General features: G+C 57.7%; 7 protein-coding genes across 7 annotated transcripts; 3 read left to right on the plus strand and 4 right to left on the minus strand.

The window, feature by feature from the left end:
- Positions 1 to 167: 167 nt before the first annotated feature.
- Positions 168 to 1,882, minus strand: PSEUBRA_004687 (uncharacterized protein; the record flags this gene model as incomplete). The annotated part of the gene is made up of 2 exons (XM_016438206.1): positions 168 to 1,652; positions 1,742 to 1,882. The coding sequence occupies 2 exons, from the start codon at positions 1,880 to 1,882 to the stop codon at positions 168 to 170; spliced, it is 1,626 nt and encodes a 541-aa protein (XP_016290670.1).
- A 1,880-nt stretch (positions 1,883 to 3,762) lies between these two features.
- On the plus strand, positions 3,763 to 5,705 carry PSEUBRA_004688 (AMP-dependent synthetase/ligase; the record flags this gene model as incomplete). Its single annotated transcript, XM_016438196.1, has 2 exons — positions 3,763 to 5,465; positions 5,585 to 5,705. The coding sequence occupies 2 exons, from the start codon at positions 3,763 to 3,765 to the stop codon at positions 5,703 to 5,705; spliced, it is 1,824 nt and encodes a 607-aa protein (XP_016290671.1).
- A 127-nt stretch (positions 5,706 to 5,832) lies between these two features.
- On the minus strand, positions 5,833 to 7,173 carry PSEUBRA_004689 (TAFII28-like protein; the record flags this gene model as incomplete). The annotated part of the gene is made up of 1 exon (XM_016438205.2): positions 5,833 to 7,173. The coding sequence occupies one exon, from the start codon at positions 7,171 to 7,173 to the stop codon at positions 5,833 to 5,835; it is 1,341 nt and encodes a 446-aa protein (XP_016290672.2).
- Positions 7,174 to 7,813: 640 nt separating this feature from the next.
- On the plus strand, positions 7,814 to 10,123 carry PSEUBRA_004690 (Spermidine/spermine synthases family; the record flags this gene model as incomplete). The annotated part of the gene is made up of 1 exon (XM_016438192.1): positions 7,814 to 10,123. One exon carries the CDS (start codon positions 7,814 to 7,816, stop codon positions 10,121 to 10,123), a length of 2,310 nt encoding a protein of 769 aa, XP_016290673.1.
- Positions 10,124 to 10,342: 219 nt separating this feature from the next.
- Positions 10,343 to 10,897, minus strand: PSEUBRA_004691 (uncharacterized protein; the record flags this gene model as incomplete). Its single annotated transcript, XM_059465388.1, has 1 exon — positions 10,343 to 10,897. The coding sequence occupies one exon, from the start codon at positions 10,895 to 10,897 to the stop codon at positions 10,343 to 10,345; it is 555 nt and encodes a 184-aa protein (XP_059321548.1).
- A 5,050-nt stretch (positions 10,898 to 15,947) lies between these two features.
- Positions 15,948 to 17,850, plus strand: PSEUBRA_004692 (Zn(2)-C6 fungal-type DNA-binding domain protein; the record flags this gene model as incomplete). The annotated part of the gene is made up of 3 exons (XM_016438195.1): positions 15,948 to 15,958; positions 16,168 to 16,376; positions 16,475 to 17,850. The coding sequence occupies 3 exons, from the start codon at positions 15,948 to 15,950 to the stop codon at positions 17,848 to 17,850; spliced, it is 1,596 nt and encodes a 531-aa protein (XP_016290674.1).
- A 922-nt stretch (positions 17,851 to 18,772) lies between these two features.
- PSEUBRA_004693 (uncharacterized protein) lies at positions 18,773 to 19,838 on the minus strand (the record flags this gene model as incomplete). The annotated part of the gene is made up of 3 exons (XM_016438207.1): positions 18,773 to 19,103; positions 19,174 to 19,429; positions 19,499 to 19,838. 3 exons carry the CDS (start codon positions 19,836 to 19,838, stop codon positions 18,773 to 18,775), a joined length of 927 nt encoding a protein of 308 aa, XP_016290675.1.
- Positions 19,839 to 20,179: the final 341 nt, after the last annotated feature.

Genomic DNA, 20,179 nt, shown 5'->3' on the forward strand with positions numbered 1-20,179 from the left:
CATCGCAATACAGACAATACCTTCGCATCTTGACGTCCGGCCCTCATCGAGCCTGAACAAGCAGCGTCACAATCAGCACGGAGCAGCACAGCAATGATTGGCGCAGTAACGAACCTATATTGAGCCAAGGCGAATAGGACGAAGCACGAAACATCCACCACCGGCACTCATGCCTTGACCAAATCATACCCCTTATATCCCTCCTTCCTGCACTCCGCCAGCTCGCTCACATACAGCGGGATGCCACCGGTAAAGTTCAACGCCTGCACCGGCTTGCCAGGGATGTTCCTGCCCATGTACCAGCCGTGGCTCTCGTGGAAGAGCGTTTTGGCCGAGAGCTCGTTGATATGTTCACCGAACTTTGCCTCTGCCTCGTCCTGGACGTCAAAGTGGGAGATCTGGTTGTCGCGCATGTACTTGATCATCTCACAAACCCATTCGGCCTGGACCTCGACGGTGGAGGGTCCGTTGGAGTAGGCAGTGGGGCCGTGGGGGCCGTAGAGGAAGAACAAGTTCGGGAACTTGGCCGTGTTGAGGCCGTTGAGCGAGTTGCAACCTTGGGCCCACTTGTCGGTCAAGGGGAGACCGTTCTTGCCGCGAATGTCAATTTGCTTGAAGCCGCCAGTGTGCGTGTCGAAGCCCGTGGCGAGGATGATCTGGTCCAGCTCAATCTCTCGGCCGCTGTTGAGCAGCACGCCCTTCTCGGTGAGCTCTTTGATGCCCTCCTCGCCACCGCGCTTGATCGAGACGATCTCGACGTTGTCCTGATTCATCACCTCGTAGTAGTTCTGCTCGAGCGACGGGCGAACGGTGCCGAACGTGTGAGGCCACTCCTCCGGGCAGAGAATCTCGCGCTTCTTAGGATCCTGGATGCGCTGCGCCACCTTCTTCTGCCAAAAGTCGTACGCCGTCTTGTTGGCATCCTTGTCGGCGTACAGGTCGTGGAAGGTCTCGAGCCAGAAGTGGAAGCCGCCGCGCGCCCACAGCTCCTCAAAGGTGCGCTCGCGCTCTTCGGCCGAGACCGAGAGGGTGGCGCGAGGGTCAAAGTCGTAGTGGAAGCCGCCAAAGGTCTTCTTGCGCTTGTCAAAGATCTCTGGGTAGATGTCCTTGAAAGCCTCCTGTGCGCTCGCCTCGAGCTTCTGCTGTCGCATGGGAAGAGCGAGATTGGGCGTGCGGACAAAGACGGTGAGGCGGTCGACAACCTGGCCGATTTCCTGACTGACCTGGATGCCCGAAGCGCCGGTACCGATGACGGCGACCTTCTTGCCCGAGCAGTCGATCGACTCCTCCCACTCGCCCGTGTGAATGATTTGGCCCTTGAACTTGTCCATGCCAGGGATCTTGGGGATGTTGACCTTGGAAGCGAAGCCGAGGCAGAAGATGACGTGCTGAGCGGTGGCGGTAACGGTTTTGTCCTTGCTTGGGCCCGCAGTGACGGTCCATTGCTGCTTAGAGTCGTCCCAGTGGGCACTGTGGACACGGTGGTTGAAGCTGCAGTCCTTGCGGAGCTGGAGCTTGTCATCGAGGTGGTTGAAGTAGTGGCGGAGCTCCTTGTAGTCGGGATACTTGCATGAAAAGTTCCATGACTTCCACACCTCAGGGAACGAGAGACCGTAGAGTGGGACCTCACTGTCTACACGTGCGCCGGGATACTGGAGGTAATCAGTGAGAGAAGAGAGTGGCGAGGATAGTGGTTAGCGCATGAGCTGGTGTCGATGGTCTGGTCCATCAGTGTACTTACGCAGTTAAGCCTCCAGATACCGCCAAAGTCGCTAGCAGCGTCGTAGAGATGAGTGTTGAAGCCGAGCTTGCGGAGCATGTAGAGATGGTAGATGCCCGCGAAGCCTCCGCCGATCACTACAACATCGTAGTGCTCAGTCATGGTGTAGGAGATGTCTTTGTGATATCAGTGAATCAGTTTGTCGATGTGTAGGTGAACGTCAAGCTCGATGGGAAGAGCGAATGGTGGGAACGGCGTGACACGCGAGCCCGACTGAGCTATTCTTATACTTGACAAGCCAAATGACTACCGTAGCAACAAAGCTTGAGCGTGGCCAAGAGAGGTGGCTTGTGGTGGGGCTGAAGTGCCGAGCCTAGCGGAGGACAGCCAACGCACGGTCCTGAAGCTTAGCATTGCGGTGTAGCCTCTTACACTCCATCGGCATTCGAGCTGGACTCAATATGAGGCTAGCGAAGCGAGGGTCGAAGAACTACATCGGCAAGAAGAAGTTGGGCGCAGTGAGGGACGCGCGGAACGTTATTCCCGCACACACGGTGGGTCATCTGATCTCAGGAGATGCACCTCTGACGCTTCGACGTGCAGCGGAGAGAAATACCAAGCGCCTCGAGAAAGTGTGGGGTAAAGAGGAATGACTCGCCATGCAGTCTAAGCAGCGCCTGCAGGGTCCAACCGAAAACGAGACCCCGGCTGTGCTGATTCGCCGAGCAAGCGCCATCGGCATGGTGCAGCTCCCTTTGGAGTTCTGCGCGGATTGACATCCAGCCTACCTCGATGAAGTCTGGTACTCCCGTTCGCCGTCTTGAGTGGACCATGCCTTCTTTGCTCGGTGACGCGGGTCGTGGGATTCTAAGGCATAGCCAAGTCGACGCAGAGCGCGTCCTTCTTTGGTGTGGCCCGTCCACAACTTTGTTTCCTTCATCGTGGTCAACATGTGGCGCAAAGACAGGCATGGTCGAAATGCTGGTGCATGGACATATTCGCTCGGCGCAGACCTTCGTCTTCCGAGCTTGAGTTGCGGCAGTCAAGCGCGCGTCGACCCTCCACGCCCATTTGCACAATTGAGCAGCCGTGAGCTTCGGTGGCTTCGGTGGCTTTGCGCAATTACGCAGACGCCGAAACCGATAATTTGGATCCATCCTTCCTGACCACCTCGAAATGAGCTATGCTATCGGGATGGGTCGTCTGACTAGGCTCTTCGAAGCCTCACATCAGTGCAGTGTTTCGTATCGATCGCCGATGTTGGTTCTCGACATGGCCATTGTTGACAATGGTCGGCTGCTATCAAAATGCGAGCCGTCACCAAAAGACGTGGCAAAGTCAATATGCTCCACGGAGACCACCGAAGGATCACCTCAACGTGATCGTTGCTGCAACCCACTCTCCGCATCCACAGGTCGATCTGGAAACGCTACGTTGAAGCGCTCATCGCAAACCTCATCCTAGACCCTCGAAAGCCCTTTCCTGAGAACTGCTGCCGAAAACCTCGAGGCCAATCGTCACCTAAGCACCAGATCTTGTTCGGAGCGTCCCGCTGTGCCCAGATGGCGCACCTTTCCGACAGTGGCGCTCCACTGTGCGGCCTCCCTCAGAGGCCACACTGCGCTTCTCTGATGCATTGGTTGATTGCCTTTGGTCTTGCTGATGGTTCACAACCGCCGACTTTGTCGCACCGAGCCCAGACAAGGACGATGCCAAACCTCGAAATGCTCGGAGCAAAACTCAAGAATAGAGCCAAAAAATCGTTCCTCGAAATCCACCCAAAAACAGCATCTGCGGGGAAATCCTCTGCCAAGACGCGCTGTGCAGCTGCTTCCGTTTAATCCGGTAAAGCTGGTGTTCCTGTGGGGACCGGCTATATCCGTGAGTGTGTGGGGTAGGCAATACCGAGCGAGCTGGTGCTAGGGTCGTGCGCATGAACTTACCTGTTTTCTTCGACTACACCTCCTTCCTGGCCTCGGGCATCCACCTCGAGAAGCACGAAGCAGACCATCATCCACCCTTCGCTCTGCCATCACGCAAAGATGATCTTCACCTCGACCTCGGAGCACGTCAAGGAGCTCCCGGACGATCTCGATGTCTATGGCTGCATGTACGAGTACTTCCCATCGAGCCGACCCGACTTGCGCGACACCGGACTGCCACTCTTCATCGACGAAGAGACGGGCCAGAAATGGACATTCGAGGAGGCAAAGGAGAACACGGATCTCCTGTCGGTCGCCCTCGCCGAGCGATGTGGCATCCAGTCCGACACGCGAGCAAGTATCTACGCGACCAACAGCATCTACTTCCCTATTGCCGTATGGGCCACACACCGACTCGGCGGCACCATCTCGCCGGCCAACTCGGCGTTCATGGCCAAGGAGCTCAGCTTTCAGCTTGAAGCGTCCCATTCGAGGGTGCTATTTGTCAGTGAAGATCCCACCTCCTTGAAGAACGGGTTCGAGGCGGCGAAACTGGCTGGCATTCCAAAGGACCGCGTGGTCGTCATCCAGGAGCCTGTGACGGTGCTCAAATACTCCGAGTCCAACTACGGCCGCATCCAGAAGAAGACGCAGGGCGCATGGACGCTCGCCGGGCTGATCGAGGAAGGTCGTACTATCGTCAAGGAGAAGGGGGAGGGCATCCTCGCCTCGACGCGCAACAAGCTCAAGCCCGGCGAGGGGAGGACGAAGATTGCTTTCCTCTCCTTCTCCTCGGGTACCACCGGCCTGCCAAAGGGTGTCGCGATCCAGCACCACGCCGTGACATCGAACGCGCTGCAGACCATGGCGCACAACAAGGTCGGCAACACCATCGGAGCGCCGGGACGTTTCTGCCCAGGTAAGGACGTGTCGCTCGGCGTCCTTCCTCAGGTTCATATCTTTGGTCTGTCGACGACGATGCACTTTGTCTTCTTTGCTGGCATCGCCAACGTGGTGATGAGCAAGTTCCGCGGGATCGAGGCCATGGTCAAGACCATCATCAAGTACAAGATCAGCGTGTGGTGGCTGGTGCCGCCACAGATCGTGCTGTTCTGCAAGGACCCGAGCGTGCCGCCCTATCTCGAGGAGCTGCGCAAGGTGGCTCGATTTGCGATGGTCGGTGCTGCGCCCTTGTCGGATGACTTGAGTCGGCAGTTTACCAAGGTGTTCCCCAAGCTCGACTGGGGTCAAGGCTCGGGCATGACGGAGACGTGCTCGGTGACGACCATGTTCCCCGTCGGAGAGCCACCTGTGATGGGTTCAGCGGGTCGCCTGATCTCGAACACCGAGGCCAAGGTGGTCAATTCGGAAGGCAAGGAGGTGGGCTACGACGAGCTGGGCGAGCTCTGGCTGCGTGGACCGCAGATCACGTTGGGCTACACCAACAACGAGCAAGCGACCAAGGAGACCTACCTGCCTGAAGGGTGGCTGCGCAGCGGAGACGAGGTCAAGATCAACAAAGACGGCGAGGTGTTCTTCATCGATCGACTGAAAGAGTTGATCAAAGTCAAGGGCTTCCAGGTCGCGCCTGCCGAGCTGGAGGGTTTCTTGCTCGATCACCCCGATGTCTCGGACTGCGGTGTGATTGGCATCCAGGACGAAGCAGCAGGTGAGCTGCCGTTTGCTTTTGTATCGCTCTCGCAAGATGCAAAGAAGCGCTCAAATGCGGGTGGAAAGGAAGAGGACGACAAGATCAAGCAATCGATCCTCAAGTTTGTCGCTGACAACAAGACCCGATACAAGCATCTTTGCGGTGTCACATTGTAAGTGTCGGCTCATTCCGAGGTTGTGCTCTGTCGGCGGAACCGTTTCACTGACTCATTGCTGTTCCCACGCCACACTGCTCTTCCGCGACAATATCGGCTTTTGTTCCGATCCACAGTATTGACACAATCCCAAAGACAGCGTCGGGCAAGATCCTCCGTCGCGAGATGAGGGAGATGGCAAAGAAGCTGCCCGCGGAAGCATTCCGAGAGAAGCGCAAGGTGGTCGCCAAGCTTTGATCGAGTCACCTCCTGTCCAATCGTTCGCAGTCACCAAGCATGAAAGTATCGTAGAAATACAGCTCGCCAGAGGCAAGATCAGAGATTAAAAGTGTGTGAACGGTACAATGCAAATGAGGAGTGCTGTTCAAAACATGCGTCTTTTTTTGCCCACGCCAGGAAAGCCTGCGTTGGTGCCAGGTGGATAGTGACCGGGACGCTCGCGCTTGAGATAGTACTGTCGATGTGCCTCGCGCAGGTGATTCGGTCGAAGCGGGCCTTGCTCGCCTCGCATTGCTTGAATCTCGCGAGCCTTTTCGACGATCTCACCGACAAAGATCTTGGCTACACCCGAGACCACCATCGCTACGTGCTGCGAGACGGACTGCGACAGCACATGGTTGACCAATTTGCGAACGCTCGTCTTGTTAAGAGCACCTCTTCGGGAGGCCATGTGCCTGTCCAGCTGATCTTCGTCCATGACCATCGACAGGAGACCCATGTTGCGCTGCTGAGCAGCATAGATAGCCTCTTGCGTCGAAAAGTGGTCCTTGCCGAGCTCCTCGACGCCGTCATCGGCTTCCACTTCTTCGTCGTCCGCTTCCTCGTCCTCTTGCGGTGCCGCTCGATTCGGCGCAGGCTCGTCGTCGTCGTTGGCTTCATCCTGCGGCCGTTGACTGCCGACGCGTGACGCTGCTGCGGGAGTCCCTGCATCTCTGCCGATGGACGACATCCGGGATGCTGACCTCGCTGTGGTAGATCGCGCCTTGCTGGCTGCTTTTCCGCCGGCTTTTGATGCTGATGCCTTCTTGCCTTTCGACTTCGTGTCTTTTGAGGGCGAAGCCGGAGTCGCAAACGCTGCGGGTGAAGTGGTGGCGGAAGGGGGCTGATCTTTGCTCGTGCTTGCATTCTTCTTCTTGACAGTCTTCTTGGGTTTCGGTGCCGATGACGAGGCCGAATCTTTGGATGATCCTGGGACAGGCCCGGAAGATGCGGGTGAAGCCGTAGCGGCGGCATCTGTGGCAGCGATAGCAGCTGGCTTCTTCTTTGGCTTCTTCGTTTTTGCTTCCGCTCCTTCCTCTTTGGGCTTTGCTGGCTTCTTTGCCTTTGGTGCTGCCGGTTTGGGCGTGGATCCTTCTGCTGTCATAGGGGAGGCGCCTGGCACGCTGCTCGAATCCTCCATCTCCATCTTTACCCCTGCTGAATAGGGTTGCGAGCCCGCCATCATCGTCGTAGGATAGGAGGCGGAAGGAAGCGGTGGCATACTTGCGGCGATTTGGGCGGTGAGCGCATCAAAGTCAGATGAATTCGACATGGCGACGTCGCCAGTCGGGAAGCCAGGCATCGAACCAAAGTCCATGTTGGCGTCACCCGTTCCATAGTCGAAGGGCATGTCGAAGAACGACTCCGGGATGACGCCTGTTCCTGTCATGTCTGGTATATCCGACCCTGGTATCTCGCCACCTCCTGGTGGCTGTGAAGACGACATGATGCCTTCAGTTGGTGGTGGACGTGAGAAGGCAATGGAGACCACTCGTCAGGTGCAACTTTGGACCCTTCGACTCCACTTCGAAAATCCTGTTCCGTGTAAGATCGCCATTCTTTTGGGCTTTGACATTATTTTCGCCCTGGCAGCTTCACCCGGCGCTTCACCGAGAAGCTGTCGGGCCTTCGCCGAGGTTCCCACGCCTCCGTGACTGAGAAGAAGCACGTCACCTCTCAACGACCCCTATACGTTATCATTCCTTATATTGACGCTCAATCTTATACGCACTCGAGTCTCGACGGCAAGCTTCATGGCGTGGTGCGCCAGACAGAGTTGAAGGTTGATGAGCGAGCAAGGCACAGTTGATTCCAGATGGACTTGCTCCGGAATCGGGCCCAAACCAAGGAAAAGTGGCTGGCTCACGGTCCAGGAAGAAAGTCAATTTTTTTTGGTGACTTTAGAAGAAAATTTGAGCGGCAAGCTCGGAAGCTTGCCGGCAGCAGGAAGCAGCAGCACAGGGTGGAGTTGAATCCACCCTTCCATGCAAGCACAGAGAAGAGCTTGAGTCCAAGTCACTCAAAGTGCGCCTTGAACCCTTCTACTACCATCATCCCCTTCCCGTCATACCCCCTCTACAGCAAAAATGGGCGTCATCACTCACCCCAACATCCGCGATGGTTGGTTCCACGAGTACAACTCGCAGTGGCCCGGTCAGGCCATGAGCCTCGAGGTTCAACGCATCCTCCACCACGAAAAGTCGCTCTACCAGGACGTCCTCGTCTTCGAGTCCACCACTTTCGGCAATGTCCTTGTCCTCGACGGTGTCATTCAGGCTACCGAGCGCGATGAGTTTTCCTACCAAGAGATGATTGCCCACCTTCCTCTCGCTTCGCACCCCAACCCCGAGCGCGTTCTCGTCATCGGCGGCGGTGACGGTGGTGTGCTGCGTGAGGTCGTCAAGCACGACACGGTCAAGGAGGCCATTCTCTGCGACATTGACGAGGCTGTTCCCCGTGTCTCCAAGCAATACCTTCCCAACATGGCCGCGGGTCTCACTCACCCCAAGTCCAAGGTCATCATCGGCGACGGTTTCGCTTTCCTCAAGGACCCCAAGAACAAGGGCAGCTTCGATGTTATCATCACCGACTCGTCTGACCCGGTCGGTCCCGCTGAGGCCCTCTTCCAGCAGCCCTACTTCGCTCTCCTCAAGGAGGCCCTCAAGCCCGGCGGACACATTTCCACTCAGGGCGAGTGCGTCTGGATCCACCTCGGTCTCATCTCCGACCTGCGAAAATCCACCAAGGAGCTGTTCCCCGTATCGGACTACGCTTTCACCACCATCCCCACCTACCCTTCCGGTCAGATGGGCTTCGTCATCTGCTCGACGGATGCGAGCCACAACCTTCGCGAGCCCCTTCGCGAGGTGCCCGACTGCCGATACTACAACTCACAGGTGCACAGGGCGGCTTTCACCTTCCCTGAATTCGCCCGCAAGGTCATCGACGACGGCGCTCCCGCTCCTGGCCGCATCATCCCCTCCGGCGATGGCCAGGCCAAGGCTCAGCGTGCTGCCAAGAAGATCCTCCTTCTCGGTTCAGGCTACGTTGCTGGTCCTTTCGCAAAGTACGTCACGCGCTTCCCCGAGTACAGCCTCACCGTCGCTTCGTCCAAGATTGAGCACTCGGAGAAGCTCACCGAGGGCCTTCACAACGCTACTGCCGCCGCTGTCGACGTCAACGACGCTGCTGCTCTCTCGCAGATCGTCAAGGGCCACGACATTGTCATCTCGCTCATCCCTTACATCTACCACGCTGCTGTCATCAAGGCCGCTTGCGAGCACAAGGTCAACGTCGTCACCACCTCGTACGTCTCGGACGCTATCCGCGCTCTTGAGCCCGAGATTCAAAAGGCCGGCATCACCGTTATGAACGAGATCGGCCTCGACCCTGGTCTCGACCACCTCTACGCTGTCAAGGCGATCGACGATGTCCACGCAGAGGGCGGCAAGATCAAGTCGTTCCTCTCCTACTGCGGTGGTTTGCCTGCTCCCGAGGCTGCTGACAACCCGCTCGGCTACAAGTTCTCGTGGTCGTCGCGCGGTGTCTTGCTCGCTCTCCGAAACACGGCCAAGTTCTGGCAGGATGGCCAGGAGCTCACCGTCTCTGGCCCTGAGCTCATGGCCGCTGCCAAGAGCTTCTACATCAACCCTGCTTTCGCTTTCGTCGCCTACCCCAACCGTGACTCGACGCCGTTCAAGCAGTGGTACCAGATCCCCGAAGCCGAGACGGTCATCCGAGGTACCCTCCGATACCAGGGCTTCCCCGAGTTCATTCTCGCTCTCGTCAAGCTCGGCTTCCTCGACGAGGAGTCCAAGGACTTCCTCGCCTACAACACTAAGGCTTCGTGGGCCGAGGTCACCGCCAAGATGGTCGGTGCTTCGTCCACTGCCGAGACCGAGCTCATTGCTGCCATCAAGGCCAAGGTCTCGTTCAAGTCGGCGCAGGAGGAGGAGACCATCATCCGTGGTCTCCGCTGGCTCGACCTCTTCTCGACCAAGGCACCCGTCACCGTCCGCGGTACTGCCGCTCAGGAGGCCGAGAAGGTGGCCGGCAACCCGCTCGACTCGCTCTGCGCCACGCTCGAGGACAAGTGCGCCTACGCTCCTGGTGAGCGCGACATGGTCATGCTCCAGCACAAGTTTGAGATCGAGACGGCCAACGGCGAGCACAAGACGCTCACCTCGACGCTGCTCGACTACGGTATCCCGCACGGTGTCTCGTCGATGGCCAAGCTCGTCGGTGTTCCTTGCGCTATCGCCACGCGTCTCATCCTCGAGGGCCACCCTGCTCTGTCCAAGACGGGCATCCTCGCCCCTTACACCAAGGACATCTGCGACCCCATCCGCCTCGAGCTCGAGAAGGAGGGCATCGCTCTCGAAGAGCGATACGTATAGACGTGTTCCATTCTACTAAAAGAATTGTCTTGTAAACAGGCATCGCCGTCAATGATACACCCTTGATATCTGTGTGTCTCATGCACGCGTGTGTCACGCAAAAAAGCAGCACTGAAGGAGGGCGTATTATGAGAATGCTACAGGTGAGAGTGAATGAATGGCATGCTGGCTTGCACCAGCATTTCAGAAACGACGGCCCGTGCGGTTTCTGCCGAGCGATCACAGGGCGAGATCGCTATATGGGGCCCCGGTGTCCTTGGGGAGCTTGTGAATGGAGTGCGCCTTGTACTGCGTCTGCGTCACCTCGTTGCCATGGAGCGTCTCCTTGGTGTGTGGTAGGACGTAGTAGGTCTTATCCGCGCTTCCGAATCTGAAGAGTCGTGGTGTGGAGCCATCGTTGATCATCTTGATGTTGTTGTTCTTGGTGATCTCGACCCTTGCTGGCGAGCGGCCGAATCGCAGGCTGCGCCACAGACCGCCTCGAGGGCGGGCGAGGGAGGGGATGTCCTTGGGATGAACTAGCCAGTGTTCGCCTGCGTTGGTCAAGCGAATCTCCTTCGCGAAACGGGGCAGCGGCGATGAGGCGATTTGGGTGGGCGAGCGCAAGGAGGTGGAAAGCAGTTCGCCAGCGCTATTGTACACTTCGGAGGCGAGCGCGCCGTGTTCAGCCTCAGCTGCCACTCGGATAGGCGCGAGGGGTGCTGCGGCGACAATGATGACCAGCAGCTCACAGAGGAGCAGGACGGAGAGGGGGAAACGGAGAGAGACTCGCATCTCGGAAGATCTTGTACGAGATGGCGAGCGATCTCAGTTGGGGAAAAGTGGACTGCTTGATCTTGCACCGAGTCTGGTTGTATGATGTCTATCTGGCCTACAAGAAGGCGATCTATATATGCTCAGCCAGGCACTGCCCCTGTATAAGATCTTCTTTCTTCTGACTAGCGTAGCAGAAGTCGCCGAGCTCAGCCCTTCCTTCGAAACAATGACCATTATCTCGGATCGCATGTATCAAGGGCGATGATGAAGGTCCAGCGGAATGCCAAGACCGAGCTCTCGACACCATGGTCGTGCATCAATCGGAAGCGTGACCACCCACTCTTCGAGATGAAGCCGGCTGAGCAACTCGCCGAAAGCGCTCGCGAAAGTCCCGGTCTACATGGAAGGCCTGCCGACTTTGCTCGTATCCAAGACCACCTCATCCGGCGAAACTTTCAAGACCATGAGGTCGTGATCTCAAGAGAGGTTCTTGGCGGCAACGAAGAAGGGATCAGGCTCCAGCTCAATCTGTGCGGCTTGTTGCTTAACATACGTGATGAAGATACGCGCCATGCGGCGTTGGTGGGTGCTATCAACGCCCATGAGGCTCGAGCAAGTGTTCGTCAGGATCAAACGGGGCGTAGCGTGCTTTCAGCCGGCTTCATCTCGCCCACCCTATTCGCAGATGATCGCATTGTTTGGAATCTTTCGCCGCGATGTGACATTGAACTCATTGAGCGGCCATGACCGGAGAGCGCCGAGAGCGAGGCTGCTTGATTCGCAGCCTGTTACGAGCAACCATGTTCGCCGACAACGCGCGGCGACGGCCGAGAAAAACGAGCAATGGATGGCTCGGTGTAACATCTTTGGGTCTTTTTTCGCGCATCTCGCCGGAAGCTGGGCAATGGAGCAGAGCGCAGTCTGGCAACCGCGGCTGCGAGCCCAGCCCCCAAAATTATTCTTTTTTGCCCGAGCGCCATCTGCAGCGGCCTCAAAGCATGCATGTGGTTACAGCACGTTGGGCGCACGGAAGTGAGACCTGCATGAGAACCTCGTCGCCCCCTCACAAATAAGCTGATGATCTGGGCGCGCCGCGGTAACTGCGGCGACTTCTTTGGCCTCCGCCAACTGGGGGTGCTGCAGCGGGGCAACGACGGCGCACACGGACTCCGACATCATATCGACAGGGCCGGGTAGGCTGGGCGTGGACAAGCGCGCAATGGCCCACGCCGATAAGCCTGGTCGGTAGAACGGCGATCTCCCCGACGCCCAGAGGGTTGCTGAGTAATTGACCGAAGCCGCTTCGTCCCAGACGCCGTAGTGAGAGGAGCAGATCGCTATCTAGACGAAGTGCAGGTTTACCTTCCCGAATTCGCCAGAGTGCATTGAAAACAAATCGCTAGCGCCAGGCGAGAGAGACAGCGCGCCGGTGCCGATCTGCGAGCCATCGCATCAGCACTAGCAGGACGGATATTCGCTCTGCCGGCGTCTAGGCGAGTCGTGGTCCCATGAGGGAAGCAAACGCCTCTCTTCCGGCAGTCACAATGCGAGCATCGACCTCGAGACGTCCAACCGACTTTTCTGAATCACAGAAACAACGTTGAAAAGCTCGACGCGCAAGGCGGGCTGACGTCATGACATCAAGTGGCCGCAATTTCCGCCTTTTCTCTCGCTGCCGTTGGACCCGCCTTGGTGGACTCGGAGCAACCCAATCCGAGCAAAGAGCGGCGCTTTCGCCATGGTCACGTTCACGCCGAACCGTCTTACGCTTTCAACCCCTGGCCGACAACCAGGAACGTAAAACTTTGACTCGTGTAAGATTTGCGGAGTCGAGTGTGCGGCGACCTGAATTAGCGGCCCTGATCCTCGCTTCGTAGCGCTCACAGAGAACAGACGGTGTGGCTTTTCAGTGGGGCAGACGGCGCAGGGTCTGCCATTGTTTCGCTCGCAAAGCCTGTGCATTGTTTGCTGTCACTCCTGCCGCGAACAGGCTAGAGGGCACGCTATCGCCTCGCTGCCGCAGCAGATGACCTTGCAAAGCTGGCTTGTGCAGCACTGCTGCAAAGCCTGTTTGCAGCTCCGACTCGAACAGTCAGACTGCAAGGTTGGCGCACGGCTTTTGGAGATCACAACCATTCGCCATTTTCAAAAGATTTAATTCGTTTACGATTTTATTTATTTGGCTCTGTTTCACCATTCTCATGCGAATCAATATGTTTGAGAAGGTGATCGTGTTGCTGATGGCGTGCAGCGTGTTGAACAACGGACCGTGCTATCGGCTCCTATTGAGGAGATTAGGTGTTGAAAAGTCGATGATTGGCTTCTCGAACTGACTGCAAAGCCGATCCGTATCGTCTTCTGATCAGCACCTTCTTGCCGTGGGGTCTCGTCCTGCCTCTGACTGATAGATTGAACGATAACGAAGCTTGCCTTCCACAGGCTTTCGGGTGTGACCGGCTTGTTACAGCCTCCGCTGCATATCATATCGCAAGGAAGCCAAATCAGAGATCCCGTTCATGATTGCTGAAGCAATCAGCTGCGCAATCGCGACATTGGTTGGTAGACTTCGCAGCTTGGTCAACGGTTATGCACATCGTTGGAAGGTCTCAAATCTAACCGAGCGAGGGCGAACAAATGCTTTCCCGGGTCGATCAGAGCTAGACTAGCCTACCGATCCCTTCACGCCCACCCCACACCCTAGCATGCTTTTGAGAGTCGTATGCGAGCCATCGAAACGGATCGGACAAGCCGAGCAGCGTCGCAACCTTGAAGCCAAGCCGGTCACTCTTAGCCGCTACACGGTGGGCAGCGGCGATACGCCTTGAAGCTTGTGCATCTTGTACGTCGCAAGCCTGTGCTCCGGACCGGTGCGAGCGCAAGCGTCGCTGCCAAGTGAGGGGCCGAAGGGTTGAGTCGCAGGTGATCCAAGCTCAGATCCCGTCGGAATTGCACCTCACTGAATAGATTCCCGGCTGACATCTGTGGATGCAGTCAGCAGCTAAGCAAAGCTGCACCACAATGTGACTAGAGTCAAGCTGGGTTCCCATGACCCGAAAGGATCTCGCAAGACCTTGTCCAGACGAGACAGCAACGAGGAGCAGCAGCAGCATCATCGATTCAGTCGGAATCTGAAGTCTTGCATGGGAAGGACGCCCATTCTGCGGAGTCGGCTAGCCGAGGTCCAAAAAATAGATTTCCTCGCGATCCTTTTTGCACCGTGCGCCCGTCGGGCAAGCGTATCATTCTTGACGAGACAGGCTCTGCCGCCCACTCTGGCAATGTTTGAGCGTCTATCTGAAAGTCATGCTCGGGCTAGAAATCGCAGGCAGCTGAGTAGGATCATCTGCGCAGCTTCAGCTGGCAGCCTTGGCTGGGAGATCGTAGTGCAAGGGCTCAAGCTGGCTGTCTATCGCGTTTGACAACATGTCCTCTCTCTAGTCGCAGATCAGCGCCGTCCATAGCTGGTCAAGTCGTGGTAAGGCGATCTGATTCCAGCTTTCGACCATGTCTTGATTCTCTCTGATCACAATCAAGAGATCGCATGACCGCTGAGGTGCAAATTAGACAGATACTGTACACATGACCGCCTCTTGAACAAGCTCAACGGCGAATGGTGAGTGCCTTGCCCAGGGGCGCTTTTTGAGTTTTGGTTATGCTTTCCCCTTGTTTTTTGTTTTTCTGTAAAATCTCAAATGATGTGATCTCAAGGTGGACAATCTGAAAAACAAAAGCTGCTCAGGTTGAGGCACTTCGGAAGTGTCTCCACTCCCATTTCCAAAGTGAGCGGCATGCAAATCCTTTCTTTGTTGGCCCGTTTTTTGTTTTGCTCGTGATTTGACTCTTTTTGTCTGACGCCAAAATAAAATCGCTCTGCCTGCCGCTGCAGGGCCAGTCAGAGTCCCAAATGCACTTTGACCATTTTCACAGTGCAGAGGCGGGCTGCAAAAAGGTGCGCGTGCGTGCGTGCTCGAGCACGCTGCTGGCTTCGGTCTCCGCTCTTCTGCTGCATCTTGCCTGGTGTTTGCAGTGGCTTGGCTTTGCAGCTGCCCCGCTCCTCTCTGGCATCGATGACTGCCGATGCCGCCGCTGCTGCTGCTTGCTTCAACGGCCGCTGATGCAAGACTTTCAGCCTGATCTGAGCAACGCTGCAGTGAATGCTCTCTGCATAGGCTCTCTCATTGTCCCGAGATACAGATGGGCTGCAGCCGTTCAAGCCGAGAAAGGGGGGCAGAGAGACAGAGAGCAAGAGCTGGCTCTGCGTTTATCGGCTGAGACTGTTGCCGCTGCTTCTGGTGCTGCGATCTACCCTCGCTACGAGCTGTCATCTTGGCCCTCGCTCCTGCGTCTCGTCTGTCCGGTCATTTTCCTCATGTTGGAGATGCTTGGCCTGCCCGCTCGCCCGCCTGCCTGAGGGATCTCAGTCCTGCCATTCCCATCCCGTCGGGCAATCCTAGACGTCACCGTTCAGCAGCAGCAGCAGCGCCCATTGTCTGATTCTGCCTTCGCCTGAGTCACTCATCAACTGCCCGGCTGGATTCTCTCACACACCTTGTCGCCTCGCCTAGCCTCGCCTCTGCTCTCTCACCCTCGCCTCAGCCTCGCTACGCTACGCCACGCCCAACCTCTCAACGCTAGTCTCGTCTCCGCCCCGAACACCCTCACTTCTTCTTCAGCTTCCCTTCCATCGCCAAAGTCGACACGCAAACCGAAGCCGACATCGCAAACATCACCTCTGGCTTCCACCACATCCTCCTTGCCTTCTTGCCATATCATCGCCGCACCTGTCGGAAGTCTTCTTACGCCCTACAACTACCTCCACGCCATCCATTGGATCCCTACAACCTCCTCCGCTGCATTCCGAGCACGCACATCAGCTCGCACTTAGCAGCCCCCGAGGTCCTGCTCTCATCTCAGCCTCCTTCACGCCAAACTCATCGCGTGATCCAGTCGGAAAAGCAGCTCGTCACAGCATCGGAGTACCCGCCCCACAGCACACTGTTGTGACTATAGAACAACAGTTTCATTTCGACCTTTCCAGCTTGGAATCGACAGCTTTGCTTCAGCAACAATGAGCACAAAGTAAGTATTCCAAGCAGTCACACCGCCCTGTACCAGCCGATTGGTCGGCGAGAGCGAGGATGCGGATGTCCCACCGCAGCTTTCAAGCCAATCAGACTCAGCTTTGGTCAGGGCGCTGCGCTCTCTGCCTTGATGCAGGCAAGATTTCATATCGGAACGGCTCATTCTGACGTTCCCCCTCCTGTTCCCTTTGTGTCCGATCCGAGCAGCGCATACATGGAGCAGCCCAATTACCCTGCGCATTACGCCGCCATGCCAGATCGATCCGCGCAGGTCTTTGGAACCGAATCGCATGAGCCGCGTGCGCCGCGTCCCTTCGAGGCCACGCACACCGCATCCAACGACCCATACGCCACTGCCGCAGTCCCTGCTCATCCGCAGCCAGGTGCCATGGCGGAAGCCCACTCTCCCATGTCAAGTGAGTATCACAGATCCGCAGATCCAATGCAACAGCTGCCCACGCGGCGAAAGAACGAGTCGGACTGACTCAAGTCTTCCTCTTTGTTCGTCCAACAGGCTACCGTGGCAGCTTTTCGCACGCCTCTTCCATGGGGTTGCCCCACCATCGCCAGGACTCAATCACCTCCATCTCATCACCTCACGACGTCAGCGGTGGTGGATGGGCACCTTCTTCGCCCGGTCTGACCGCCAGCCGACACGCCTCGATCTACTCGCTCAACGGCCAATTTGACCAGGTTGGCTTGGGCAGCAGCATCGACAGCGGCTCCACTGCCAGCCATTTTTACGATCAGTCGCCTCCTCTGCACGCACAGGTCCGCTACGCGCAGGGCCAGGCGGCAGACGCTCGCCGCTTCTCGCTCGATGAGCGTGCCATCCGCACACAGCCGCAGCTCGGCAAGTCTGGCTTGGTTTCGGCCGACTACCAGGTGCCTGGCGGCTCCTCGGGTCGTCACTGGCCATGGGGCGCCAACTCGTCCTCTGCCATCCACGGTCGTCACGCGTCCGTGTCGGCCGCGCCACCCCAGGGCTACGACCACAACCGAATGGCGTACGGCGCCAACTCGGGCATGCAGCCTGGCTACGGTTACGACCCCAACGCCATGTCGCCCCGCTACCGGTCCATGAGCAGCTCTGCTGCCAGCGGTCGCGGCTACGGCAACGCCTACGGTGCCCCTGGTACCGCTGCGCACGCTGCTGCTGCTATGGGCTACGGAATGGCGCCACACCTCGGCCCCGGTATGATGCTCGATGGTGATCTAGTTGGTGGTCCCGGTCCTGCTCGCCGGGCCAAGTTCAAGCGTAGCCGAACGGGCTGCCTCGTCTGCCGAAAGAGGAAGGTCAAGTGCAGCCAGGATGGCACCCCATGCAAGCAATGCCGAATCGGCAAGCGAGACTGTCACTACGACGACAGCCCGCAGAAGAAGAAGCCCGGTAAGAAGGAGCGATCCGCCGGTTCGATCGATGCAGGCAGCTCGGACAAGGGCTCCAACGGTGTCGCTCCTGGTCTTGCTCACCTGGGCGCTGACCAGCAGTCCAACGGCCACCTCAGTTCGACCGACCCCTACTATGCTACCATGGGTGCGCTCGATCACCGCGACTCGAACGCCAGCCAAGGCGGTGTCACCTTCTCCATGCCCTTCCAGTCCCAGCCCGCCCCTGTCGCGACTCACTCGTCGTCGACCGACACGACGTGGGCAAACCCCTCGCCTTTTGCGCCTGGACCGCACGGTCAGACTCACACCGCGACGCACCAGGTGCCAGCGCACCAGGATGGCTACGGCTGGCCCAGCAAGCAGGAGCACGACCCCACGCAGCAGGCACCTCCTGCGGCGTACGCTGACCCTTCGGTCGACCGCAACGCTGCCTACTGGAGCCAGCACCCGACGGCCTACGCACCTCGCACCAACAAGCTCGAGGTTTCCGAGTCGTAGGCGGCGTCCACGCGAGATCTTCTCTAGACCAGATCGAGCCCTTCTTGGTTCCGGTCGGAACTTGTCCACCTATCCCTCAGGTCATTCGCGAGAGCCTACAGCCCAAGCCTCGATACTTCTCTAGAAGCATCGCTCGTGTCTCACTGGGACCTCGCAATCGCCCTTCTCACCTTCTGTCTCTCTCTAATCATCTACATCAGCGCGTCTTCTCAAAACGCCGCTTCGGATCCTGGACTCTCCCTCTCTCTCTCTCGCTCTCTTGTTCTACGACCTCTCTCTCTCTCTGTATTGCCGTTCTCTTCGGCCGCCCGGGTCCGTCCCTCTCTGTAAATGTTGTACAATGCAAGCTGCGGCTTTTGACCTCTCTCGCTGTCCTAGCTTCGGTTTGTGTGACTTCTTGGAGATGTGCTTTAGGTGCCGGCTCTGTGTCTGCGTTTGAAGCATTGCCGGCATGGCGCTAGGCAGGTAACTAGGGACTCAACTCGCACGTGGCGCTGAGCCATCCGACCGCATTACCGAGGAGGGGGGGAAAGCAGCTCCGGCTCGCTTGGCCCGCGAGGTGTTTGTGGCTGCTCGCAAAGGCATCGGCAAAGCACAACCGATGCTGCACGACGTTTCGGCTCACCTGGCTCATTCGGGCAGCTTCAGGGATGCGCCCGCCTCTCACGCACAAACGCACAGGATCCAAGGCTGATCACCAGGGTATATTGCAAGCAGCTTCCAGAGCCGCAGCCCGTAGCAATGGGTGACAAAAGGAGGAAGGGTGTCCAAGCGCGTCAAGACGACCTTCTCGTCGCCCGTCCTCGAGATGGCGATGGCAGCGCAAAGGGTGTCTAGCCACGTCACGAAAGGCGCATCGCTTTGGGTGCCAGCGCCTGTTCCTGGAATGGCGATGCTTGACAACGATTCGACTCCCGCCACATCACGAGCTGCCCCTCGTCGCCTTGTGGAATGCGACCAGCCGCCACCGCCTCGAATCCTTCGGGTGTGCGACAATGATGTTCGCCCGAATGAAGAGTTCGATCATGGCATCGTCCACCTCGCCGCCCGTCCTGCGCATAGCGAGCTTTGTCGAGCTGACCCACGGATCCAGCGGTCGGTCCCACGCCTGGTTCATGAACTCATCGAGATAATGCCGGAGGGTGACGACTTTGCGGTTCTCGGAACCGAACAGCGCCGTGCCCATGTCGATGAGCTGCGCGAGCAGCTCTTTAAATCGCTGCTCCTCGCGCTTGAATTTGCGGTTCAAATCGCTGTCACCACCCAAAAGACTTGGTCAGCATGAGATATATCTGAAAGAAGGGGGAAGAGGGGAGGACGTACCGAATGGCGCTCTCGCTAGTCAAATCCTGCCGTCTCTTCGCTTGCAGCTGTGCCAAACGCTTCGACAGTCCGGTCCAGACGACGGCTAGATCGGACTGCAGCTGCGTCTCCCGCGCCAGCGCATCGCGTTCCGACGACAGGTCTGAACGGAGCATCTCGAGTGCGGAAGCGTACTGCGCGTTGAGGTCATGCAGCTCGGCGCGCGTGCGGATGTCGAGCACCGCCGACGAGTCGAGTGGTGGGATGCGTTTCTTATCTGCAATCGCGATCGCATAAATGTCAGTGTGGTGTGCGAGATGGGATGAAAGTGTAGCTGAACACTCACCTTCTTCGAGCGCACGAATGGCGTAGTCGAGCTGCTGCCACTCGAGCTCGAGCCGTTGCTGGTCGTTGCTCCGTGCAATATTTGCCTTGCTGTTCTCCTTGCTGCTTGAGAGCGCTTCCATTCGCTTGTCTACGCTTTCTGCTAGCACATCGTTTTTGACCTTTTCATCCTCGTACACGGCAGAAAGCTCCTCCGCTTCGTCCTCCGCTTCTGTTGTCACTCGAGATGATGACGCCGCCGAAGTGTTGAGTGGTGAGCGTGTTTTTGCGCGCGACGCAGCCTCCTGCAGTGCCGCCTCGCGTAGCAGCTCGGCCATGTCGTGGTACGCTGTGCCTTCCATTGTCTCCCGCTTTTTATCGATGATGCGCTGAACGAAGTGATGCTAGGGTGATGCTGCAGGGTCGAGGTGATGTCGAGCTCGGCGGGAAGAGAAAGTGAAAGCTTTTTGGTGTTGTTCTCATCAACGCGACTGACAGCGCGTCTTGAGAGCGCCGACTTCCGCGCTTTTTTTTCCCTCGCCCACGAGGCGGACCAGAAGGGTCCCAAAGTGGAGGATCGTCAGCCAAAAATTCAGGGTGCAGGCTGCAGCTGAGTTGCTTCTGATCAAAGGCTCGGTAGTTGCTGCTCGACATCCATCCACTTCGGAGCACTACTCGACACGCCGGGCTCCTTTCTGACGAC

Source organism: Kalmanozyma brasiliensis (genome assembly GCF_000497045.1).
Source record: "Kalmanozyma brasiliensis GHG001 unplaced genomic scaffold PSEUBRA_SCAF4, whole genome shotgun sequence".
In the NCBI taxonomy this organism is placed as follows: Eukaryota; Fungi; Basidiomycota; class Ustilaginomycetes; order Ustilaginales; genus Kalmanozyma; species Kalmanozyma brasiliensis.